General features: G+C 39.5%; 1 protein-coding gene and 1 long non-coding RNA gene across 5 annotated transcripts in view; one reads left to right on the forward strand and one right to left on the reverse strand.

Moving 5' to 3' along the window:
- Positions 1-24,103, forward strand: part of TTC1 (tetratricopeptide repeat domain 1) — a 30,748-nt gene extending 6,645 nt beyond the window's left edge. For all 4 annotated transcript variants that reach the window (XM_062002924.1, XM_062002923.1, XM_062002925.1 and 1 more), the window contains exons 3-8: positions 5,648-5,708; positions 7,534-7,646; positions 9,623-9,659; positions 11,392-11,540; positions 16,533-16,587; positions 23,454-24,103. In XM_062002924.1, coding sequence (XP_061858908.1) covers positions 5,648-5,708; positions 7,534-7,646; positions 9,623-9,659; positions 11,392-11,540; positions 16,533-16,587; positions 23,454-23,587 — 549 coding nt within the window. In that variant the 3' untranslated portion in view covers positions 23,588-24,103. The remainder of the gene's footprint in view (positions 1-5,647; positions 5,709-7,533; positions 7,647-9,622; positions 9,660-11,391; positions 11,541-16,532; positions 16,588-23,453) is intronic.
- On the reverse strand, positions 1,212-16,534 carry LOC133626139 (uncharacterized). Its single transcript, XR_009819309.1, has 4 exons — positions 16,350-16,534; positions 15,007-15,150; positions 12,413-12,511; positions 1,212-3,447 (listed from the first exon to the last, which is right to left on the reverse strand). It is a non-coding gene; the product is annotated as an uncharacterized LOC133626139 (long non-coding RNA).
- Positions 24,104-26,851: the final 2,748 nt, after the last annotated feature.

Below are 26,851 nucleotides of genomic sequence, written 5' to 3' on the forward strand. Positions count from 1 at the left end.
TAGCCGTTCACTTCTGCAGTTGGTGTTTTCCTAGTTCCATTTGTCCAATGACTCTGTCAAACTTCCAGCTTTTTTCTACAGTATTTGCAAAATAAAACCTAAGGTACAAAATGGAAGGTGGGATGCAGTGCAGTGAGTCACACCTTGCAGCAGACCTGAGGTATCGATCACTTGTAGGTGGTCTCAGAGCTCTTTCCAGGAAGAATTATGTGATTGGGCCAAAAGAACTGGAGTACTAATACATGAGACAAGCCAACTGCCTGCACAGCAGTCAAACTCATATCAATTACTGACAAATACCAATAAGGAACATATCTTTTGTTAATGACTCTCATCAGCATTGACAGTTATTTTGTATAGCAATAAAACTTGCCAGACAATTGGTTTTTGAAGACATCACAGTGCAATCTTGTGAAATGTGATAAAAGGTGATCCCCTTATTCAAATGACCTACTTTAATAACCTGAATTCTGTGTACAGTACAGCATCACTACTAAATGTGCTATTGTTTTACTCAAACTGGAGGAAAAGATGGACTGTTTTAGTCTAGCAATCCTGTTTTATGGATTGCAAAATAGAACAAAATATCCTGTTATGTCTTCTGAGATACTCAAAGCTTGGAGGATTATTTTTGAGAAATGTATCTGTATCTGCTAGAGTAACCAAATCCAAGTGCTGGTGAGAAAAACATGGCTAAAATCTGTAGTTATAGTCTTAAAGTGGGATGTACAGTTGGAGTTATGTTTTTAAATAAACGTAAGTCTTTGTGGATAGAAGTTTAACAGTGAAAATGTATATAGTCGTCCTTTCAGTGCTGCTGTCTGATTTTTAGTCTATTCATTTTTGCATTTCTCTGGAAGATGCTCATACTGTCAAACTGAGACATTTTTGACTTGTGGTGATGGAGTAAGTGGTCATCTCCACTTCTTTGCCTGAGGCTCTTGCTTGTGGAAGAGGAAGGACTGAATGGCATGTATTGTCACTCAGTCACAGTTAGTCTGGCATGTTAACTTAAACTGACTGTCGAGAATGGCTGTGACCTATTGTCTCTGGAAGTGCTGCTTACAGTTTCAGGAAAAGGTATTGTTTGGGAGGAGAAAGACTCACGTGTCTTTACCATGGAGCTACAATGAGCAGAGATCATCCAAAGTCTAGCAATGCTTATTATTGTGCCTTTTGATTGCAGAGGGCAGATTTGGCACAGTTTCCAAGTGACAACTCTAGCAAGATTTTAAAAAAAGAGGTTTGTTTTTTGAAGTAACTACATCTTTGAATTGAAATTCAAGTCCTTGAATGCATGATACAGCAATAGCTTCCCAAGACTGCAGGGGGAAGCAGTTGACTATAAATGGATAACTTAGAAGTAGAATTGGTATTTGAAGCTGAAAAACCTATTCCTTATCTCTTTGAATTCCTTGCTTCTATGCACCCTTAGAATCCCAGCAATTGAAAATTGAGTCCTACCTGGTGACCTTATGATAAGTGATGCAGATGTGCATTGTCACATTGTATAAATAGCCTTAGAGAGAAGATAGAGTACAAATTTGCTACTCTTGGCAAAACTGGAGCCAAGAACAGTTCCTTAGCAAAGTTAAATCAATTGATCAAATAAAACGCAGAGGAACAGCCAGAGGAAGCATAGTTGGAAGCATTACAAACTGAGGGTGTTTGTCCTTCAGCTCTCATCAGCTATACTTAAGGATTTAACTTCCACCATTCTTATTAGATAGTTCCAAAACAGGCAATGAAAATGTGTAGGTTGCTTTCTACTCTAAAAGTAGAATTAATGGTTTTATTTTTAACCCTGAGTTTTTTAGCAGAGTAGCTGAGGTCCAGGGGCTACATTTGATGGCCTTTCTTTTGAATTGTACTTTATTGTCAGAAGGCCAACCTGTCTTTTCTTATTACTACAGATCAGGTTTTAATCTTCAGTACCTCTTGTTTACCAGGCACTTTTATGTTAAGAACTTAATTTCTTTAGAATATGGGCCACTGTAATTCAGTATCCAAATCTGTAAATGTTTCTAATTGGATCCTTTAAGAATCATATTACCAGTTAAATTTAGTTATTTCTTCTGGATTTTAAAAAAACAAGTTTACTTTGTACATCAAAAACTAATGGCTGCCACTTGGAATTTGTCATCTTCCCGTCAGTAAGTTTGCAAAAACAAACCTTAAGATTTTGCAGCCTTTGAATAGTAGAAAAATCATAATGAAGTGCAAGCCGGGGAAGTTGTGCCTGACCCCAGTGTCTATGTGAGCAGCCTCAGGGAACATTGTGGTTCAAGATATCTTTTCCTTAGGCAGAGCATTCAAGGAGTTCAGTCTGACCTACTTCCCTCGCTGAAGGAAGGGTAGTCTGCCCTGCAGCTACTGAAATCTTTTCTGCAAAATGAGTGGGTGGGGACACTGAAATGACATTGTGCAAAATTTGTCCCAAGGACAAGTCACTTGCAATTTTTTCAGTCTGGGCTGATACGATCACAGTAAACTGATGACCAGTCAGTTTGCAATTGTCCACTGAAGCTGGAAATTTAGCACACTGAAGAGATTATATCTTCTAGTTCTTGATTAGGTTCGTGTTTTACCCTGAATTTAATAGAAGACAGATTGTAACAGCATCCACTGGAGCGGTCCTTTCACGTTAAATGTAAATTCATCTAAAGTAGTTGCCTTTCCACTGCTTTGGTGTTAGGATTTTCTGTTAAAGAAATATATTTATATGGAGGAGTAAATGATGTGTTTATTTCACAAACACACAGTGTGCTGTAGAGGGCAGTGCATTTAGGAATTGACATGCTAATGCCTATGCTTTTGCATTTTGTGGAAAAGCCAGACGAATTTTTAGGGATGCTTTGCTATTATGTATTGCCTAAGGGTCATACTTCAAATGTAAATCCAGAATGATGCAAGAGGTACCCTACAGACTTAACCTTCTTGAAAAATGCTGTGAGAACTCTACGGTTTGGAACCTAAGGGACAGCCTGAAGCAGAGATATCTAAAATGTTGGTTAAGCTATAACAGAAGTAGTGGTTTTGAACCAGGGCTGCATTGCTGCTTTCCAGGGAGCGAAGTAAGCTGCACAAACCATATATGGTGCTCTTAAGAATGCCGCTGGCTTCTGAAACATGCTTAGACAACACCTTTTCTGGTCAAATAGAAGTGACTGCAAGACTGTCACTGGCATTTATATGTCTGTAACTGTTATGTGACTAATAGTCTTGTCCTTCAAGTTTGTGCAGTTTGGCTCGCAGGCAAGAGGACATACCACGGAACAGGCGTTTGGAGGAGGAGAGGTATGTGAATCATCAGCTTCCCAGTGTGACAGTCCTTAAACTCTTCAGTTCCTCAGGACTTTTCATCTGCCCACGTTTCCCCAGCAAACATGGCCACACAGCCCCTTGGTCTTTGCTGTTGAGATTCTAGGTCACAATCCTCTTGGCCACCTGAGGAGGAATCCCACAATTGATGAATGTTTGTTGAGGTTTTCTTAATATACATATAAAGCTTATTGTCTTGAAGCCTTCTTGCTGCAAATCACTTTTTATGTTAGTATTTAATGCATTAGTTTTTAATACTTGAGTAAACATCTTATATTTTGTAGCAATTTTAATAAAACTAAACAAAATAATGATAATACAGGTAAAACTTTGTCCTTGCTTTTGGAGTTTCTGCACTAGGAGTACTGTGACCATGCTATAGTTCTCACTTTATACCAAAAAAAATCCTTTTGTTATTGTAGACTTGTAACTCTGCCTTATGGAACAGCAAATCCATTAATGGCACTTAAAGGCCAGTTCTGGATAGGTCCTGAGCAATGAAGTCAGTTGGACCAATGTTTCAAGCATTCCTTTTCCTGAATGAGGGTTTTCTATGTAGGTGTTTCATATTTTCCCATAGCATCATCATCTCCCAACTTGTTCTGTGCTGAAATCCGGCTGCTTTGTTCACTGGTATTACTTCTGTTGTGCTAACTTTCACTCTATATACTTTCAAGAAAAATTTCTTACTGTGGAGGTCCAACTGAGGGTGTGGCAGTGACCTTCCTGGAGCTGTTCCCTGTGGCATCTCAGAAGTTTGGGTACAGTTTTCAAACATAGTTGTATACTCCCTGTGATCAGCAGCAGAATCCTGCATATATACAAAGATTGTGTGCTTCTAACGCAGCTTGGGTCTCAAGTGCTTAAATTTGTTTGTGTGCTCATATTTAGAAAGAACCAACTGGCTTGTGTATGTCAGAGCAAGTGACATTGTGGAAGGACTTGTGTAGGTTTGTCAGACCACCCTGAAGGAAAGCCTATTTCTAAATAGTGGTGGCTATTTTGTCTGACCTATGTTTTGCTTGGTTGGGTTGTTTTTTTTTTTACTGTGAGGAGCAATGAGTATTAGAAAACATCTTTAATAAATGATCAGCAAAACTGTAATGACTGAGGTGTGTATCAAAAGGGTCAGATGATATTTTACTGTGTCATTTTGTGTAGCAACAGAATGTCATTCCCCTGAGCCTAGTTTTCAGGGCATTGTGATCTGGTGTTGCCATGATGGTGACAGTGGTCAGGTGAATTACTTTCCAAAACCAATAAAAGCAAGAGGAGAGAACCTCTGATTTTGTATTGTTTGTCAGCTGCCTGGCATAGCTGTGAGGTGGTGCAGTGCTCCACAACGAGCACTATATTTAGCTGTTTCCAAGGAGATGTTCTGTGCGATATTGATAATTGCATTAATCCTTGATTTACACAATCTGCAGGAGAGGAAACTGCTCCTTTTCCTAGTGTTGGCTTTTTAATTGCTCAATGATCTGTGGCTTATAGACACCTTGATTTAAATCTTTTGTATATATGTATGTGTTGGGGGCAAAACCAGTGATCAAGTGATCATTTTTCTACCATAGAAATGATTAATGGTGTTACTCTCTTATGCTGCTTTATTTTCCCTTGTGTGAGGTATGTCTGTATGTGAAAGACTTCCATTGTAAATAGGCTGAAGGGATGGCTTGGTGATAATCCCGTGTTTTCTGTGTCAAAGGCTAAGAGCATTCATGTCAACTTCACTTGTGCCAAGAGTGCTGTTAAGATATTCATGATTGAAAACCCAACTCTGCTCAGCATGTGCAATTTTCACACTCTTTCTGGGTCTGCTGGTTTAGTCACTCTCTGCATAAGAAATCTTTCAGGGCAGTGTTATCCATGGACCTGTCTCTAATGCAATCAGTTCAACGTGCTTTGTACATTTCTGAAATGTAACTATGAATTTCTGAAGGGGAATTATTTCAAGCAAAACTTTTGAGAGTTTATATCTAAAATATATTCCATGTAGTTGACCTGCACTGATTGAATTAAATTGAGTTGGAAAGGATCAGCCATCTAAAAAGCTAACATATTAGTTTAAACCATGTAATTCACTCTTTCTGCATACTGTTAACCATGAACTAGTGCTTTTTAATTGCCTCGTTGTTGTACTCCAGTGTTTCATGGATATATAAAGTAGATCATGTCACAGTGACTGGAAGCAAGTGGTCTTGGTACTAGTTAAAATTCTTCAGGTTATATTTTATTCTGATTTCCATTCATACTTTATTTGGAACTGCAGCTGACCTACTTGTTCATTTCAATTAAATACTTTGAGACATTGTCTTTTCTTTTCTAGAAAAGAAGAAAGGAGAGCACAACACTGAAGGAGAAAGGAAATGAGCAGTTCAAGAAAGCAGGTGGGTTGATAATCTTTTAACACCATATGGATGTTAAAGAATCTTAAATTAATACTTGTCCATCGCGGTGATGTTGCAGAAAACCCATAAGAAGATCTTACACCTGTCATTGTTTGGATTTATCACGTGTATGATTTTTGATCCAGCTCTAGAGGAGAGAGATAGCAGACCCCCTTAAGAGTTAAATTTAAACCACAAATACTTGGATTATTAAAGCAGGATTCTCATAAAAGCTAAGTGTTTCGATCCAAGAACATGATAGAGAATTGACTGCCTTCCAAGCGCCATGGTTTCTTTTACAAATCAAAAGAGGCTTCCAATAGGCTCTGAGTTTTGCTGATGCCTGTGCTTAGAATTGATGCAAGACTCAGTGGCTCATTAGCTCTCATACCTTTGCATGTCTGCAAGTTTCTTTTTATTCACTGGTTCTATCTATAACACGTCTTATTTGTGTGTGTGTGTGTGTGTTTGTGTATAAATAGGTTTTATATATACCTAAGTATATGTGTATATGTACATCTATACATATGCACATGTACATCTGTATATACATTCATGTGTATGTGTATAGAGATGTACACACATGTAGGTGTGTGTATCTAGACATGTACACCTATACACACACACAGACATATATTAAGAAAACAATCTAGCTGTATGTAAATTTCTAGCTCATGCCAGAGCTTGATGTTTTCTGAATATAGTTAAAGTGTAACAACAAAGCTGAGGTTGGTTATAAATAACTGTACCAATACTTACCATTAAAAAACATCAAGGAGAAGTTATTTTGACACTTGCCTTTCATTTAATGTCCTGGTGTCTTAGAGGATTCACAAAGAAACCAGGCGATGTGGATTCTTTCCTCAGTCAGCAAGGACACAATTAACTCCCCCTTCCCAGAAATATACCCTGATAACCAGACAGTGGCCTTGCTGTGGGAGGTCTCTTATTGTGTGCTAAGAGATTGAGATTCCTGGGAAATTCACCAAAGCATCAGAGGGAGCAGAAGGGAACTGCTAGAAGCATGAAAGCCTGTAAGGAAGCCTGTAAGGTTGGCTGAATCACCCTGTGAATTATCATTCATGGCCTCTTCCTGACCAATTCTTTGGCAGATGTTTTCAGTGTGCCTGTGCCTACCAACGTGCAACAGAAATGCACAACCTTTTAAGCACCTAGATGGTCACCAGCTAATGTGCACAGAAAGAACTGCTGTGCTTTGAGAATGGTGGTCTTGTCAGCTGGCAGTTCAGAGTCAGCTTAGGGACTTTTCACTCTTGACTTTACCTTTATTGGAAAGTGAATGACTTGATAATCCCATGTGGTTTACCACTGGTCCTTGCATTAGACCAGACTTGATGAAAGGTGACCTTTGGGTGATAATATGGTGAGGCAGTCATTGAAGATGATGTGTCAAAATATCTCTGTAGCTGCTTTGAGCTAGGTATCAGTGCAGTGACGTTCAGCACATGCTTCCTTTCAGGTCAAGGATATGCACCATCTAAACAGATTCTACCTCTAAGGCTGGTACTTAAGTAGAATGAAACAATTTCGGGAATGAGAATTATGGGCACATCATGCTGCACTTGTTACATTAAGATCAGGACTATGTTTCTGCTTTTACAAGGGTGGTGATTTTACAATAATTGTCATTGATCTATGTACTGCTTAGTAACGGACTGTCTGAGAACAGCTACTGATTCTGGTTTGATACTGCATCATATATGGAGAAATGTTTCCAAAGAAATCTTAGCCATGTAGTTCACCAACTGTACTGGCATTTGAAATAAATGGTCTGGTTTGGTTTTTTTTACTATTGCATCTGCAGACTATGGAGAGGCAGAAGACTCTTACACGAAGGCTCTGCAGATTTGTCCAGCTTGCTTCCAAAAAGACAGAGCTGTTTTATTTTCAAACAGAGCTGCTGCAAAAATGAAACAGGTGAATAATCTTTGTCTTTTATGAAAAACCTTGTATTGATTATATGACAAATGCAATAGTGAAGTCGTTAGCGGTGCATAAAAGAGGGCAAAGGAATAAAGCTGGTTTTGCTGCTGGCTCGGTCTGTCACGCTCCCAGCAGAAATGCTGCTGCACTAGATTTTACTGAGGATTAATACAAACCTGAAAGTTGCAACTGGAACAGCTGTACAAAGTTGCTCTGCTACATTGTGTTTAAAACACTGGTCTTTCTTTCATTCTCTCTATTTCAATGAAATTCAAAGTTCATGTGGAACAGATGTCTTTAAGCGTGTGTAGTGTATGCAGACCATGGATTAGAGTTAGAATTGTAGCTAGTTAGTGTTTTTCATAAAATCCTGGATTGTCATATACTTGTCTTTGTTTCATCAACTCAAATGCTTTGAGGCATAAGCAGAACTTCCTAACTCTGGCTGTACTCAGTTAGTCTGCTTCCTTCACAGTTGCTATAGTAGGACAGACCTATATGGCAGGGCTCAGTCTGCATAGATTGGCTGCAGTTTTCTTCATACATTTCCTGTTCCTTGACCAGGGACAGTTACCCAGATACTACCAGAGTCAGCAATACACTTAGATAGCAGGGAAAGCATAGAACACCATCTCTCTGAATGGAAACTTCCACATCTTTAGACAGAGGAGATACAAAGAATTGAAGAGAAACTGCTCCTTGTTTTTGCCTTTTGTTTTGAAGATTAAATTAGTATAGAAAAATGGGACAGTAACTTGTATCCTCAGTTTACCCTCCTACAAAGGGAGCTTTCTTGCAGTTTTCTTCCAGGATTGAGGCAGATGCAGCTCTATTTAGAAATGTACCTTGCAGCTATATTTAGGTATAAATAAATAACTTCTTACTCAGCATAGAGTATTGTTGTTCATCAGAGTCATTTAATGTGCTGTTGGGATACTGAATTGTTTGAGCAGGCAAGCTAAAAATGGAATTAAGTCTGTAATAACAGATGCTGGAACTTTTGAAATATGAAAGTTGTAAACTGAAAAACCTCCTTATAATCCAGATATTAACTATGCATATCACTGGGAAACTAATACAAACCAGTGTATCTCACAAGTATAGATCAGCAGAACCTGAGAGACCAATACATTAGTCTGAAGATAAATTCATATTATTAACAAGTTCCTCATTGTTTGTTCTTCCATACCTGCTGCACTCATTTGCTTGTGAGCCATTCTTCTCTGAGACAGATGCTGTTTTATGGGTTTATGGGAGAGGAAATAGTTCCTTGGATGTTGAAAGATTACTGCTACTTAGATCAACAGTACAGTACAGCACAGAACAGCCTGGGGATTTTTGTTTTGATTTTTTTTTAAAGCCCTTTTAGGTTGGATGAAAATAGGATCCTGTCTCATCTCTTTTTTTTGCTTTTTTCTATCATAAGCAGATTTCCTGGCTCTTATCTTCTAACTCTGGTTGTCTGGGTGCACTAAAATCTTGCGCCTACCACTTCTGGAAGTCTCATGTGTTATCCCTTGCAGAGAAAACCGTATTAATGCTAAAGGCAGATGCTGCTTTCCAAATGTCTTAGCTTGTAGAGACAGGAATTTGTCTGAGACTCTTGGGAACTGTCTATTCCAGCCCCTTAATTAATTGACAAAGGTAGGAAAGCTGTGGCTGGGTTAAGCCAAGGCCTGCAGATGTGACTCAGCCTTTTGACTGTAGCTTGCTGCTGGCTGTTCAGTGCAGACCCATTAGTAGGGCAGCCATGCAATCTGAACGTGTGATTTCAACACTGGCAGCCTTCACAGAATGGAAGCTAATCACTGGTAAAGAGCTTTGCATCATAAGCAATGGTATGAAAAGCCTTGATTACATGAACACCTCAGTTCCTTGGAATGCCAGACAAACCTTTTTGTTTGCAAATGTAAATAATCTGTTTCCTGGGAAATATTACTCAAATGTAACAAAAGTATTTTGTGTTCTAGGACAAGATGGAAGCTGCCCTAAGTGACTGCAGCAAAGGTATGGCTTCTCTTCTGTGTGCTGCTCCTGTGCCGCATCTTTCATGTATAAATGATGCCTTACTGCAGAGCTGTACTTATGGCAATAGGGGTCTTGAAAGAAATTAAAGAAAAGCTGTGATGGAAGACAGCTGAATCTAGAGTAATTTATATTTGTTTTGTAAAATGTCTGTCAAACTTTTCCTGTCTGTAACATACTTTCTGTTCTCTTGTGCCAATAAGGCTGCTGTTTGTGCTTTTTAATAGGAAAGTCTTCTCAGTATGGAAGTTGTTTCCTTACACCTACTATTTTAAACCCACTTCCACCTGCCATTCCCCCCAGGTCTTGGTTTATTCCCAAATTCTAAAGAACTATGAGGCCTTACAGAATTAAAAGCATTATCAAGTCCCTTTTATGCAAGGCTTTTGCTTTGTCACAAGGGCTTATGCCCTTCTGTTCTTGTACTGCATAGTTTCCTCTCTGCAACTGCTGGTGAAATCATTTCAGCTGTGCATTGCTTTATTGCTTCCACCCACTCACCCATGCTCGAATATTTGTTAAACTCCTTGTGACAGCTGGGGAAAAGCAGCCCAAATTACCAATCACAAAACTAATCCAATGGCTGTGTGCCAGTACTGCTCGTACAGTAAACTGGAGTTTGCACATGCTAAAAGTATTCTTGAAGGTAGCAAATTGTAGCTGGCCTCGGTCACTTTGGGGGTTTGCCTTGTTTTGGTGGTGGTGCATTTTGAAGAACACTTCTGCTAATGTTGCAGCAGAGCTGAAAGGGAATCATTCTGCTTTGCAACAGTGAGACTCAAACCTACCAGCGTTTGATGCTCCCCAGGGACTGGGCTTACGAACTGCAGTGCAATGCTTGGGGCACAGCAGAGTAATTCACACTAACACGCAACTTGCTGACTGTAGCAGTGTCTTTGTCCTTCCAGAAGAAATCAGCTAGAAATTTGTAGCTAGATAATCCTGGATTGAATTCTCCCCAGAGACATTTTAATGGGTTAGTAATTAAAAAATGGTCAGTTTTTCACACATGCTGTTTCTATGATGAAAAATGGACAAAGAAATTCTTGAGAAATTGCCATTTGTAGGTCACTGTTAAGTTTAGCATTCACTCTTAACTGCAGCTGTTAACAGGGATAACAAGGGAATAAGGAGAGGAAAAGCTTAAATTCAGTCAGTATGCCCCTTTGCTAACTTGTAGAGCTGCTGTAACCATTTGTAGATTGCCAACCCAATTTTGACTGTTTGATATTGAATTCAGAAGAGCACTAGTAGTTCTCCTGGCATTTACCTCAACTTGAATTGAGATAAGCAGGAAAATGCCTATTTTCCCTGCTGTGTGTATATTTAGGTATATTTAACTTCATCTGTAATCTAATAATAGACACTTATTAAATGTACAAAAGCTGAAAAATATCTTACAGGTCCTTAAAATTCCTGAAGTGTTACTTAGAACCTCTGCATCTGTAATACTGCAAAACTAAATGTTTGTGCACTGTAAATCACTTGTACCTGTGATACATTGTAGAGATTAAATGAAATACAATCATTTGCGTTAGACTTTCACAGGCAGATGTATGCCTTCTCTGAATTATGACCTAGCTTTGAAACTGTGACTTTGCCTGATTCTAAGCTACATTATAAAGGTAACCATGAAGAATTTAATACACATTTGAGAATTCATTTAAGGAGTGTAGATGTGTTTCGGGTAAAATACTATCCTTTTGTTTTCTAGCTGTGGAATTAGATCCTAACTACATTAGAGCTTTGCTGAGGAGAGCAGAACTATATGAAAAAACAGAAAAACTAGATGAAGCTCTGGAAGATTATAAGGCAGTCCTAGAAAAAGACCCATCAGTTCATCAAGCCAGAGAAGCTTGCATGGTAAGCCTTTTTAGTATACTTTGGCCTAACTTTAAACCAAGGACTTGTCTTTCCTATTCCACATGTTCAATGCTGTTTATGTAAGCAGTTTCATATGCAGTGGTAATAACTGTTTTCCCAGGAGTAGTGGTTTTCTCATCTGGTTTTACGTAAGGAAGATTACATGAACTGCCACAAATTCCATGACAAGTCTCAAGTCCATAAAGTATGTTTTTACTTTTGTGAAATGTGTGAAGGTAGATGTGTGTTCTGAGCTGTAAGCATCTGATTACATCATCAGCTGTTGAGCAGTGCACTGGCATACACACCCTTTGTTTTCTGATTGAGGGCGTTAACATGTGCTAGAAAAGGTTACCTGAATCACTGCTGCATTTTGGCAACTATCATTTCAATATGGATCTGCAATTGGAGATCAGAATGCAAGCACCTTATAATATAGTTCTTACTAGCAGTTTAATTGGTGGGAGTTTGGCTTCCTTTCTGTAGAATTAGTTTTCTCATTGGTAAATTTGCAGCTGAATGCATTTATGGCATAACTATAAAATAATTAGCTTTTTTGATGACATTATCTCTGAAACCACTCTGAATATGTCAATGCAGAAATAATTTTGAAAGCCTGAAGTTTACTTGTTTCAACCTCCATTTGGGAAAATAAATAATTAGCAGTGGTTGGCCACCCCCTTTGCCCATACTGGGATGTCATGAGAGATTAGAAACTACTTTTATGGCATGTTAGACAAGAACTGCCTAAAATGACTTCCTTGGGGATTCCAATTGTGCTGATGACAGAAGGATATTCTGCTTAACTGTGTATCACCTGTTAGTGGTAAGGGTATGGTTTCCCAAAACAGCTAAACTGATCTACTGCCTACCTGCTGCTCCAGTTGCTTTCCTTGTGCTAGTGCTGGTCCTAGCTCACGGCTGATCCGAGGGGATGGCTGATTCTACATAAGTCTGGCACACAACTAATTCTGCAAAAGGGAAAAAAACCAGCCTCAGGTATGCAAAACAAACAAAAGCCAGCAACTAAAAAACCCCAAAGTAAACACTTCTGTATTGCCTTGGCTTTTGGCAGTCAGACAAGCCCTAGTGCAAATGCTAGTGAGAAGGAAAGAAGACGTGGTCAAAGCAATGCAGGAATGGGGGCCATCCCTTTGGTCAGCACCCAGGGACAAGGTCGGTTTACTGTATTGTGAAACAACCCCCTGATGCTTGTCGCATGCATCTAGTTGAGAGCAGGAGTGCACTTTATCACCTAGCTCTTGGCAATGGCTTAATAAATGACGAGCTTGTCAAACGTCATTACTGCACGGCTTGTGATTGTGATGAGTCCATCACAGCCTAGAAAAGAGTATTTGTGTTGGCTTTGTTTATTGTCTCCTAGCTGAGACTATGGTTTATTTGATCCAGGAACTCAGCCAAGGAGTCTGCTGACATTTCTGAAGGAAAGGATGGGGTTTATTTTCTGTAGCTTGTAGTCTTTTAGCTTTTAACTCCAGAGTGAGGCCTACTGTAACTTTGCCTGTTACTTGGTAAAGCAGTTTATAAGGAGTCCATTTTAGCAGCTCCTCTTACAAAGAACAACTGTGAAGATCAGACAGATTGTTAAAAGCCACCAGTCAGGACTCCACAGATGCGACTTGGCAACACTGTCAGTGCTTGCTACAAAATGTAAGGAGTTTAAAATACATGTATTTTGGCTTATTGGAACTCCCTGGAAGTATAGATGCTGTCCTTCATACATCTTGCAAAACCACAATTTCCTTGCAGCAAGTATGCCTCTAATAACCTCACAAAAAGAGTCCTTGCTCAATAACCAGTGGGGATTTGGGCTAGAATAGTATCATGAACAGTGCTGCTGTTCTTCCTGGCCAACTTTCAGGAATGTTTTAGAACCATCAGTCATTTATTCTTAATTTTTTGTAGCTGGCAAGTACAGAGGTTGACTGTTACATACACTTTCTGCTCTTTGACCTCATTTTACTAGGCAGAGGCTTTAGGCTTACATGTGGTGCAGAACACTTTGTACAAAATGGCCTCAATTTACACTGTAGTGAGATTTAGGACATTCTGCCCTGAGTTGGTCCCGTTCTTTAAGTTTCACAGTAGAAGCAATCTTTCGAGACTTAAGTTTGACAAGTCCCTCGTGAAATATTGCTAAGGAAATACTGACAGCTAGTTTTATAGAATCATTCTAAAAGCATTCATAATAAATCCCTAAAATGCATACTAAATAAATGATTCCACTGTAGTGTTGCCTCCACATATGTGGTTAACATCTAAGATGTAGGAGACTAAGAAGTCTGGCCTTATTGTAACTTAGTGCATTGCTCTTCACAAAAATATTGCAGCATTTTATCCCCCTTCCTGGTAATGAAAATGATGCATCAAGCAAATGTACAAATTGGTTTCATTTACTGTTGGAGCAAATCTTTCTCCTCTTTGTACACAGAAAATACTTCACATGATGCTTCAGGGAATGTCACAATCTTGTTAATTGTCAGTTGTAAAATACTAACTACACAGTAGTTCTTTCTGTTGATTCTTGATGTGGTAGCTGCTCTAAAATTTCAGTACTGTTTATATTTCAGGAGTACAGTGATAGTGGTTTGAATTTAATCCTAGTGTCACATACTTTAGTTCAATGCCAAATTAAACAGCTTGATATTACAATGTTTTGTGGTCAAATAATCCCTACTGATGCTTTCCCAAAAAGTGGTTAATTTTATGCTACCAATTTTAAGTTTTCTTTTTAGCAGGTGTTGGCCCTGCTCTGGGCAAGGGGGTTGGACTTGGATGATCTTTTGAGGTCCTTTCCAGTCCTTACTTAAGATTCTGTGATTCTGTGTGATTGTGTGAATTCAGCACAGTTTTTGAGGGATTGGCAAGCCAGATAAACTTATTTACCAAAAGAAGCTGTACTTTGAGGTAAGCATCATAGACACCAGATAAAATATCTGTCCTTAGGGACATCTTTCTATAGGTAACCAGCCTTGTAAACACATTTCTGGACTGCAAAATGCTGAATCTTTGTAACAGCAATATTCAGAGAGACCAAACACGGAGTATGTATTTCAGATTTGTATCTTCATTGCCTGCTAAAACCCAGAGTCCAAATTTGAGCAAGACACTATATATGCCAAACTCATCCAAGACCCAGCAAATCTCACAGCCACGATGCAAACTGAATTTAGAGCCTGGGGATATCCACACATGTTTTCATGCAGGCAGCTTAGGTCCAGATCTGCACCCAACTTAATAAGCCCCTCTGGGTCAGCAGGAGTCAGATGAGGTCTGACTGGGCTAATTAGATCTGGTTGACTGGTGGTGATGCTGGGCCTGGGCTGGTTTCAAGCCTAGCCATCCATGTATATATGCTCTCTGTTCCTTAGTACTCATTTTCCTGAGGTTTTTTGAGGTATTGCACTTCTCTTCCTTACCACTATAGCAAATGAGCTCTGTTTACCTGTGTTAACCAGTGTATCCTGCATTGAAGAGGAGAGGAACAGCCAGGCAGCCTTGTCAATGGGGGTTTTTTCTCGAGGTGAACATCTTCTGTCACTGTGGCAGTGATATCAAAATGACAAACCTATCCATGATGACTGGAGTTCTAAATGACAGGAAGGAACAAGATTAGGAAATGAATTCTTAAACTGTGTTGAGAATCCAGTTATCACAAGGGAAGTGTATCAGGAGTGAATTCCCCACCTGTTACCACAGTCAGCAACGGTAATTGATTTATGGATAACACCATTACAGCAAATCTGTCTTATTTGCTGTGACCTCCACAAGGAAGAGACAGCATAGCTTATGCATATAATTGCATGCTGAACTGCCAGAATCATGCAGGAGTAAGCATAATATAAAAGCTTGACATAATACTTCTGAGAAATATGAGAAAAAGATGTGTAAAAAGTGACTGTAATTCATAACATATTTGGCTTAATATTGATGTCTAGAAAATGCAAAATTGAAGTGATGCATTGGTAAATTCAGTTGTAGTGAATCCACAGTTCTGATTAAAAATTGTCATTACAATCATACAGCAATACACCAGTACTGTGTGAAAGATGGGTCACAGCTCATTATATGGTATAAATGGGAATCTCAAATCATTAGGGATGCATGGGCCCTGCAGTTTTATAATGCCCATTAGAAACATGCGATAAGTTTGTGATGATACAGCAGATTTTAACACTGGTGCCAGGTCTGGGAAGGGGAAGAGCACGTTAACGAACTGTTACTTGGACTAGTACCTTGCTCAGGATGAACTGTTGCAAGTTCCTTCCCCATGATGAACTGCCAAATCAAGGCTCTCATTCATAATTCCTTCTCAGAACTATGACATATGTTGTGTAATAAGATGGTGATGGTTAAACTGTGTCATGAAGTTCATAGAAAGTTAATTCAGTGATCTTCTGATAAAATCGTAGAGTCATAGAATGGGTTGTGTTGGGTTGTAAAAAGTCCTTGTCTGACTTTCTTGTAAGCCCCAAAATATTTCTGTTTAGAAGATCTTCATGTTTTCACAGTGTGGATTTCTCTGAAGTGGGATCCCACTAAAAACTGACTTTAGGGATGTTTTCCTCATTAAAACCTGTGTTTATGTTCAAAAGTCAGGATGCTGTGCTTGCTCAGTTTCTCTGGCCTCATAGCAAATTTAATGCAGGCAGCAGAGGAAAAAGGGCTAAAATACTTAAACTGTAAGTCTCTTCAATTCTGGCTTTTTGGTCAAAATTTCAAACAAACTGATCAGATCCAGTTTTGAGCAGTAAAAATGTAAGTGCAGGTTTCATATGGGCAACTTACTGTTTATGTGAACTGATGTCACAGGATGAATTACAGGTTTCCAAAAGAAGATGAAAGAATGGTTTGACATAAAGATTCCTTTCAAGCCATAAACAGTGTATCCTGGAAAATTCCATTAGGTTAACCAACAGTATTCCTGAAAGCATGGGTCTAATTCCAGTGGTTTTTTTTCTCTCTCCACAGCGATTACCTAGTCAAATTGAAGAGAGGAATGAAAAATTAAAGAAAGAAATGTTAGGTAAGTAGCATGTGCATATAACTTGCATAATTTCATAGTACTCCTCTCAGTCTACTAGAAAAATAGAAGTGCATGAGTAGAATCTCTTCTATAAAATGGAAAGAAGGTTAATCTTAAATATGTGTTCTGTGTTAAACAAAACTCCTAATTTCTTCATAGTTCTCCATTGTTTGGTTTCACCTACAGTAAGTTCTTGACAAATAATTCTCACATACATAAAAAGCTGTTAGTTGCATTTAAAGAAAGAATAGTCAAGACCTTCTAAAGCAATTTAATATCGATGTATGTAAAAGCAGCAGAAAACGGTGTGAACTGCTCTGCCCTTTCTCTCTACAAGTAAAGCTTCAAAGGAAACATTCCCATGAAAGGGAGAAAAAGAAGACAACCAGCTGTAATAACTGAGCATGTTTGATCTTGTGTCTGAAGAAATAGATTTGGTTCTTTTCGTAGCACTTCCAGCCTCTAGACCTCCACATCTTCATCTTCACCTTGATTTATATAGCATTTCAGTTCTGGTTGTTTGGAAGCTGTATTAGCCCTACTTAGTGTTACAAACAGGCATCTGGCCTTGCTAAAAGTGAAAGTAGATTTCTTAACTGCATAGCTCATTGTCTCTTGACTTTTTACAATTAACCAACTTTCGTTTTTTGGCGGGGGTGGAACCTCCTGCCCAAAACAAACTGCTGTCAACATTGTCTGCTCGCTCCTGCTGAACAGGGTTTGTAGGCTTTGAAGGTTTGGGATGGGAAAGACGGTGGTTTGTTATTCTGCAGAGAATCAGGTTAAATAAACTCAGTCTGTCTTGCACGTTGTAACACTAACTCTGAAACTATTTGTGAAGAAGAGACTGTTTCAAGGGCTTATGCTGAAGCTGGTATTTTTCCTTTTTGTTTTTTTTCCTTGCTGTGCAGGGTGTCTGATTTGCTCTTGCTTTGTACCTGTTTTGACTTAGTGAAGTTGTAGTGGGGCTTTCTAGGGCTTTATGTCATCATTCTGTTTCCACCATTGTACTTAGAACGAGGCATAAATAAAGAAGGTGAAGTGTGATCATGTTATAAATAAATGACAAATGCAGAAAATCTCCAGAAGGATTTCCATGGGAAGGATATCCATTTGTAGGATATGGGATGGTTTTCAACACAAAGTAACTTGAAAACAATTCCTGATCTTTTTTTTGAACTCTCCTTTTGTACCATTGTTACCAATGTCTAAAGGGCTTTGCTAATCACAAGAGACTATACTGAAACAATAAATACAGCTTTATAAAGTGTCACAAAACACCTAGATTTATACTGCTAAATTTTGCCTTGATTGCAGATTAGAAGGTGTTAATCCAGTGGCAGTTAGGATCTCAGAACTGAAATGGTCTTTTGGGAACCAACTCGCGCTCTTCATGTTGGGTTCTCTAGACGGGAATCCCTTCTCAATAATGTTACATACATGCCAGGAGATAGACTGATGTTTGTTGGTGTACCCAGGAACACCAGACTCAGAGTGAGGTAGTACAGCCTATAACCCTGTCTCCATCCACAGCCTTTGCATGTGACAGGATTCGTATAAATTGTCACATGTACTGTTAAAATTACATGGTGTCCATCGGGCAGATGATATTTTTTCCTTAGCACTGCTTGTGATCACTAATGTAACACAGACCTTTTTGGTTCCAGGAGAGCAAGTCAGATGCATCCTAATAGTTTCAGGCTAGGCCTGGTCCAGGAGCACTGACACTAAACTGAAGTCTTTAGAAAGAATGTCACAGATCATGCTTTGGCTCCTTTGCAGTTTGGATATTGAATTGAATTCTTATTTTAGTCAATGGATCAGCCAGGCTTTTATTCTTTCAGCTAAAACTAAGTCCTAGTATACCCAACTAACTCACACTGTCATGGAAATTGGAGCTGTGTACAAACAAACCAAAATAAATGAAGTGCATCTTCCTCCTTCCCCGGAATGCTTTCCTCTTTTCCAGAGCTACAGCTCATTACCACATAGTTTGTCGGAAGCTAAAACCACTTCTCAAGTGATTGTGTGTAAATAAGTCAGAGTACACATTCTTGGCTGGATTTTCCTTCCAGACTACCTAACTATAAATTCTTGTGTGGAAGTGGTAGTGCATGGAATTGAAATTGATGTCACTACAAAAAGCATGTTTTGTTGCCAAACCAAGTCCATTTCTGCTGTGTGTTCTGCAAAGGCCTCGCTTTTCCAAAGCCCACATTTGTATTTATTTTCATGTTTTCCATTCAGCCTTTGCAGGCTCATGCTGTCACTTGCCACTGAAGTCTGCTCAGTACAAACTAACCTCAGAGTTCCAAGTTAAAGCTTAACTTACAGCACACTTTGAAAGTTGCATTTAAATCCATGGGACTCTTTCCCTTTATGCTTTCCTAACATGAGCATCCTCTGCCTTAGTAATTACCTGGGATGTGGACATATAGTGACCATTTTAGGTGGTTTTTAATTTCTCCTCTGACTTTAAAGCCAAAGATTTCCAGCTATTGTGCAACAAGCTAGTGTTGTTTAGAGAAACTATAATTATTGTGATAAGTAGGACCAGCTCCTTTTGGGAGAGGATGTGAGAAGAGGGTAAGTTTGGAATAGTTTTAGCAAGAGTTAGCGGCTTTAGGGGCTGTGACAACAATACTGTTTTCTGTATGGCTACAGGGGAGCCAACTATATTAGATATGAAGTAATGGTATTGAATATATGCCAGTCTGTGTACCCCATCTTATAGACACAGGGGCCATCAAGTCTAATTTAAAGCTATTGGGACTTTCAGCTGCAGTTATAAATGGATGCATTCAAGAAAATACCAAAATGCATTAGATTATCAATGTGATTTAATGGCAAGGCCTATGAGAGCACCTCACATGTCCCTTTCTGCCAATACAAGATTTTTCTAGCTACTTGAGATCAGCAAAGATATTGACTAAGCTTAGGGCCTAAAGAATTGGGGGGAAGGGAAGTGTTGGGTTTTTTCTCCTTAATACTGAAGGGCATGTTGTATTTGCAACTAAGCTGCTGAACCCCAATACTTTTTATAGGGAGGTCACTTTAAATAGTTCAAACTGCAGCTAATATACAGTTACTTCAGTTCAGTCCTGCCTTGCCATTTAGGGAAGGGAAAAGGATTTGCCCTTGCTCTTTTAATTGCCTAAGAAATGTTGTTGATTATATAGAAAGTTATACAAAGATGAGACCTCTTCAGGAAATTTGTCTTCTTAACACAAACAATATCTAGCTTAACTTCCAAACATTGCACATCAACACTGTTAACTATACTAGAACTATTGCCAGCAAGACTGAATAGCAACTAATTTTGGCTGTTACAGCTGAACATAATTCATGAGAAATCCTTTTGTGCATCTGCCTTTTGCAACAGGATGTTTAACTGCAGTTTAGGCTAATACTGAATCTCAGACTTCTGAGCCCTCAATCGATTTTTAACAGTTAGTTTACACATTAAACCTCTGAATATTACTTTGATGAAGAAAATAAACATATTGGGTTTCCAGGTGAGAACTAGGCACGAGGTCTCTAAAATATAAAGAACAAGATCTATGAAAATATGGTCTCAGAGAGGAGAATGTGACCCTGCTGGGGACAAGTGAGTGTTTGATTGCTGAGAACTCTTTGCAGCTGAGTCACAGCTCCACATGCCTTTTTCCTTCCTTCAAGCACAGTCTGTCTTTTAAGAGAGCTTTTCTTTGGGAGGAGGAGGAGGAGGAGATTGGACTTAACTACAGATCTTCATTTAGGGATGAAAGGAGAGTGGGGGGAGGAGGAAGTAGTGCTTTCCTACAATGATGGGTTTATGTGTGCCAAGACAGCAGGAGCAACGCTTTGGGCTTGAGTTCCAGGAAAAGACAAGGCTTTCTTCTGCTTCATTAACAATTTATTAAATCTGGCTGCACCAAAAGGCATTGCTGTATGTGGATTGAAGTGGTAGAACAGAAAAGTGGCCTATGACTGTATTGTTTTAGTTATTCAATCACAGTGAGATGAAGAATAACGTCTTACGTATATGATAGGGTCTTTAGTTTCTCCCAGAGAACTGTCCTAGCTACAAGCAAGATACCCAGGCAGTTGTTGTGTGGTTATTGGCTCCAGTATGACCGGAAAAGAGCCATCCTGCTAACTCCAATTAGAAAAGACCTTTCACAGTTTCCTGAAACAGGCAAATTCTAAGCCAGCTGCAGTGCCTGCATAACTTGTGAGCTGTTTACAACAGACCCAAGCAATGCCAGACTATGCCAGGATTCTTCCACCGACAGACAAAGACACTTCTCACCCTAAACCTGAAGCTAAGCAATGACCAAATGTTAGTCTAGAAGTACCATAGCAACTACTTATCCCAGTCATTAGATATGCTATGAACAACTTTATGGTTTTATAACCAAACTGCTTTCAGGATTAAGTATAAAATGATGAACTTACTAGTTAACCAAGCTTAAACAGTGTAGCTTAAAAAAAAACCCACTACCAGTACAAAGAAGCTAATCCTAGCTGACTCACTCACTGGAATGACTTTGGCCAGATCACTCAACTGCCTCATCTGTTAGTCCACATAGAGGGGAAAAAAAAAATTGAAGAAAAATTGTGTCTCACCACCTAGCTGCTTTTGTAAGCTAAAGCTGTCTTTTTTCCACTGTAAGGCCACAGAATTGCCATGTTGACTCTCAAAGACCAGTCTCGCTTTAAAACAATTACAGAAATCCCTGAAACATACCCAGTTGTGAACCAGCACTTTGATGCAAGGTCTTATTTACTTTGGACTATTGAGGAGTACCACAGTGCTGCTTTATGCAGGACTGAGTTGTTCCTTAGAATAAAACAGTTCCATTTTTCAACAGCTCTTATTTCTTTTTGTGTTTTCTGTGAATGTGTTCAGAAAAGCTCCCCCTGCCCAATTCAGTTTTGGAAATGTGATTCAAAAAAAGTAGTGTATTTTGGTGATGGTGTTTAACCTGTCTTGAACAGTTGACAGATGATGAGAGGTAAGGGGCATACTTCCATGGCATAAGTTCAGACCTGGATATGGTTTCTGTTTGGAGCACGGTCACAGGCCTGCAGTATCATGCAAGGCAAATCTCTTGATCTTTTCGTACTCCATTTGTGCTACTTAAATACTGCCTCTTTCTATAAAGAATTTACAGAGAGCTTTGCTCCTTATGTTCCTGTGCTACTTTATCAGTACTGTGAGGATACTGCTTTAGTGTGGCTTAGCAACGAAGTCTGAACTGAATTGTGGCTGGTGCACTGTGGTGAGGAAACTTATTATATAGCAGTAGTGATGATTGCACTGCTGGGCAGAAATGGGGCTTTCAAACAAACAGAAGGACTTAGGAAAAACCAAACTGACGAGTTCTCTTTTGACTTTACAGTTAGATTCTAATATATTAGTTTCAACGTAGAAATACAGGTGAAGATGATGAGAATACCAGAGGTGCCCTTGACTGAAGATGGCTTGCTCAATGCACGCAGGTGCAAGGAGGAACAGCTGTGGCATTTGCACCTTTGAGTTACGTGATTGTGGCTGCTTCAGTTGCTCAGCTGGATTTCCTGGGTGCCAGCTATAGGTGTCACTTTTCCCCCACTGTGTGCAAGCACAAAATCTATTGCCTTGAAGAATCTAGTAAAGGCAGAAGGCTTTTTGAAAGGTGGTTTGTAACCTGTGGTTGCAAACCTAGAGTAGGTTTCAACATGTCCAGACTTCTTCAGTTTGTTCTTTGGTAAATTAGTCTACAATTCTGCATTGGAGCCAGGAGGAAAATTGTGTTTTCCTTTGTCATGCTTACAGGGGCTCATTTAGCTTGTGTTTAGCCAACATTTAAGTTGTTATCTCTGCTTACTGTTTAATTTTAGGCATTTTATCTATACAGAATTTTTTTAAGGGTGTCCTTTTGTTGCACTTCCCCTTTTATAGGTGGTAGCAAGATTCATTTCCTAGAGTCAGAAAGCAAGTATGATACATGTATTTTGATAGAAGCCTTGAGATTTTATTAATACTTCATGTATATTTAACAATGCTTGTTAAATAATAGCTGTTCCGAGCTCTTAGCAGTGGTAAGTTAGTCCTGGAGAGCTCTAAGTTCTGAAAGTTAGTTATTGGTGTTGTCACATGTCATCATCATGCTGAGGTTTTTAGCAGGGAAAATGGCTATAAAGTTGTATGCAGTGTGCTTCAAATGGAACTGCTTAGCCTGCAGGTGCAAGGATGACTTTGTTTTATTTGTCTTTCTATCAATATACAGATGCAGAAAGGGGTTTTTTTAATACTTACCCATTGAACAGTTTGACCTTTGTCTTCCATTGTGTCTTCTGGTAGCCCAAGCAAACCAAGCAGTTGTAATGCTCTTGATTGTTTATAGAGCTGTAGCTGCATCAAAAATGACCAGAACTGAAACCTTTGTGTTAGAAAATGGAATGTTGGCAGCTATCAGAATTCTAGCCAAGCATAAGCAAAGGGGAGACCAGTGCTTTGCTGTGAGCTGTTAAAACTCTTGTGCCTCAACAGCTTACAACTGAAGAAATGAAGTGCTTCTGGATAGCTATAACCACATAGCCATGAGTATCTGCAGCCACTTCTTCAGCTGCCTGACAAACCCTTCAGAACTAGCATGGTGATCCATTTTCAACCCCAAAGCTGACAGTAGCTATACCACAGCTGGGTATATTCATGTTAAGAGTCTCTCTCTATATATATACATAAAAATAGATAAATGACAATAAATAGTCAACAAACTGCAGAGATTGCCACAGCATTTACCTTAAATTGATAGATAAATGAGTGTAGTTGGGCATAATTCAGTGGAAGCTTTCCCTCTGCTTAATACTGATGGTGTTACCTCTTCTTTTGATTGCAGGCAAACTGAAGGATCTTGGGAATTTGGTTCTCCGCCCCTTTGGCCTGTCAACAGAAAATTTCCAGATAAAACAGGATTCATCAACTGGTTCATACTCCATCAATTTTGTTCAAAATCCAAACAACAATAGATAACATGAATTCAGTCTAGTTCTGCTGGCTTTCAGGCTTCGTGACTGTGTGCTTGCACCTACCAAGAAAAGGATTTGGCAAACATTCTTCACGTTCCCCAAGTGAAGATAAGACTGGAGCACATTCATTTCTCTGCTTGTGAAATTATTTACCATGTGGATGTAAAGCAAGTAATTTGAATTCTCTTAGTGATAACTGTGTCCAGTGTGTGGGGGGTGTTTCTGATTTCTTTCTCTTCCCTTGCGGTGTTTGGCTTATCTAACAGTCAGGATCATTATTTTGGTCCATTCAATGCTGGCAACAAAATTCTGGCAAGCAGCTCAGTTGAATCAAAATGCCCACGCACCTGTAGCCAAGAACAAAGCATAATAGTGTCTTGGGGAATTAATGAATCTAGCAGAAGCACTTCTCTGCACTCAGCAGGTGGATATGAGTGACAGCATGCACGGAAGCAAGCCAACCTCTTCTGTGGAGTAAATTTTTCTTTGTAATAAAGGCTTGGTATTTCTGCTGGTTTGACTTGTGAAGTTTTTGCCTTATTTGAGTCCTTCCCGTGGTGGTGGTGTTAGAAGTGCTTACAGCAACCCACAAATCACATACTCCCAAGACATTCATTTGAAGGGTTTGATTTTGGTTTTCCCTTGCTTATGGCAATATGAGTAAATTAACCTCAGGCCACCCTCACACCACGGTTTGTTTACTTTATATTAATTTTTCTGGAGGCAACACAGAAATTTTGTGTCTCTATGTACACACTTCATAATGATACCATAAATTAGCTAAATTTGCATACCTGAGATACATTCATGTTACAGATATCCATAATGGCAAACAAGGGATGTTACAGTTGGTTGCAAAAGATCTTCAAAGTACACTAGACCTTGAAGACTTTCAAGTATGTGTGTGTATATATATATATATATATATATATATATGTAGATAGAAAGATGGTGTTGAAGTAGCTAATTGAGATTTTGGAGAAGGAATGTCTTTTGTAATTACTGCTTACTAGGTTTTATATCAATGCTGAAATGTTTACATTGGAGGCAGGTTTTTTAGTTGTCTCCATGCAGATTTCAATACATGGTTTAATTGAATAATTACTGTAGGCTGGCTGTTGGCTAGTGGTTGTCATCTTGAATTGCTTTCAGGAAGCCTCATTGTGGGGCTAAAATTACAGAGCTCCAGTCTTTCCACTAACATGCCTGGAAGGAACAGTCTCTCAAGCTAAGGTGTTCCTAGTGCTTTATGTCCATGTTTGGCTCTGCAGTTGTGGAGGAGTGTTCTGATTGTTGTTTAACTCAGTCCTGCTGCATTTTCAGTTCAATGTTGTGGTTACCTGTGTGTTTGTAAACTATCTCATGTCTTCAGTGAGTGCATGAAGGATGTGGGAATTAAAATGTCATTGTCAAGAGAGAAGCCCTGATTCTCAGTGAGGCCTGTGCAGCCTTTAACAACATCTGCATAATTAAATGTCACTTAATAACAGCAAAGAGCCTCTAGAATTTCCACGTGCTGAAACTGTAACTATGCCATGCTTTAATGGAGTAAAGTTTCTGATGTGCAAGGCTGACTTTGCTTTACTAATAAAGTTGGGGTGGATGGGAGGCTTCAAAGACAGGTTTTGCTCCTTGGAGTGGGATTTGGGATGCAGTGACTGGGCATGACAGACCCCTGTACCCAGGCAGAGCCAACCTGGGCAATGGGGGCATGACAAAAGGTGCTGGGAGAAAAGTGCTCACAGGCAGGAGGGTGTGTGGGTCCTGGGGGGTACAGAGCTGTAACACCACTCTGCTTTCTGAACCAGCTTCAACGAAGGCTTACTGGGTCAGGCAGTGTTGAGACAAGTGTGAATGATAATAATCTTCCCTGAAACGTAGAAGACTACAGAGCAAAAGTGTCCCAGCCCTGGGCTGAAACTCAGGAACGTGGCTTGTGCCCAACTGGGGCACACGGGTGTGTTGGAATCGCTTCCCCTGAGCTCCCAGTCCAGCATGGATGGGTGTGGATGTCATTTCTTCTTGTTGCAGGCTCCATGCTGCCTGAGAGAGGAAAAATCATCTGGCTCTGGAAGCAGCAGTCTTCATTTGGAGCCAGGCAGGCCCCTTGACTCCTGAGTTACAGTAGCCAACTTTCCCCAGAGGCCAAAACAGGAGGCAAGAGGAGTGAGGGCTTTTGTCTTATTCACCAGCATAGCACGAGCCCTGCAGCACTGCCTGTGAAATAAGTGAGGTCTAGGCCCTGGGTTTCACTCAATTGCACCACACATACATCATAAAACACACCACCCTAAAACGTGCACTTTTTCCTGTATATCTTTCTTATACCCCATTAGTTGCTATCTTTACATACACACTGTGTATGTGTATATCTGTTATTTACCAGGGTATGGCTGTTGTGCCTTTAGCAGCCTGCTGTTTATCTTACAAATGGCAGATACTCTTCTTTCCATTCTGTTCCAGTTTCACATCTTGAAAGGGCTAGAGGGCTGCAGATCTGCCTTCTTGGGTGGAAGCTGCTTAATTTACTCTGGTAAATAAAAGCAGAACAAAACTTTGGAAATTACTACCTGCTGTGCAAACATAGCATGAAATAAGTGTGCAACTTCCCTATCTGATGTATATCTATAGTTTTAAAAGGAAGAGAAGAATAAATGAAGCTGAAGGACTGGAGCTCATTTGTTTTCCACACTCATGTTTATAATTTAATGGTGGTGGGTTAGTGTCACTGGAAATTAGGCACATCATTACTGAGGACTCCAATCTGTTACCCCCAAGTGCCACTCTCCAGCTGAACCAGAAACCTCTGAAATGCACTGTCAGCCATTACAGGTACTTCTCTAGGTATAGTTCCAGCTAATTGCCTGAAAGAAGTCCTTTTACATGTTCAAATCCTGCATTTATTTTGCTTTTTACTGTTAAGGGATATTTTTTTGTATGTCTAGTCATCACAGCTGCCACAAGAAAGGTAATTGGCCATGATTCCACTGCAGTGCCAGGGTGATTTGAGTCACAAATGTTGAGCCTGCAACCCCAATAGGAAAAAAATGTTTTTTGAAACATAATCCTTTACATCTAAGTGCTCTTAAACCAACGAGTGCCTTGCCAATTTGTTCCAATGTTACTCACCCTGATTGCAACAAGCATGTGCCTTATTTTCCACTTTGAGTTGTCTGTCCTCAGCTCCCAGCCTTTGTTCCTGCTTATTCTGCCTGCAAAATAAAAAACCTTTTAGTACCTGGCCTCTTCTCCCCGAACACATTTGTGG

The sequence above is a fragment of the Colius striatus genome, chromosome 9, assembly GCF_028858725.1.
Source record: "Colius striatus isolate bColStr4 chromosome 9, bColStr4.1.hap1, whole genome shotgun sequence".
In the NCBI taxonomy this organism is placed as follows: domain Eukaryota; kingdom Metazoa; phylum Chordata; class Aves; order Coliiformes; family Coliidae; genus Colius; species Colius striatus.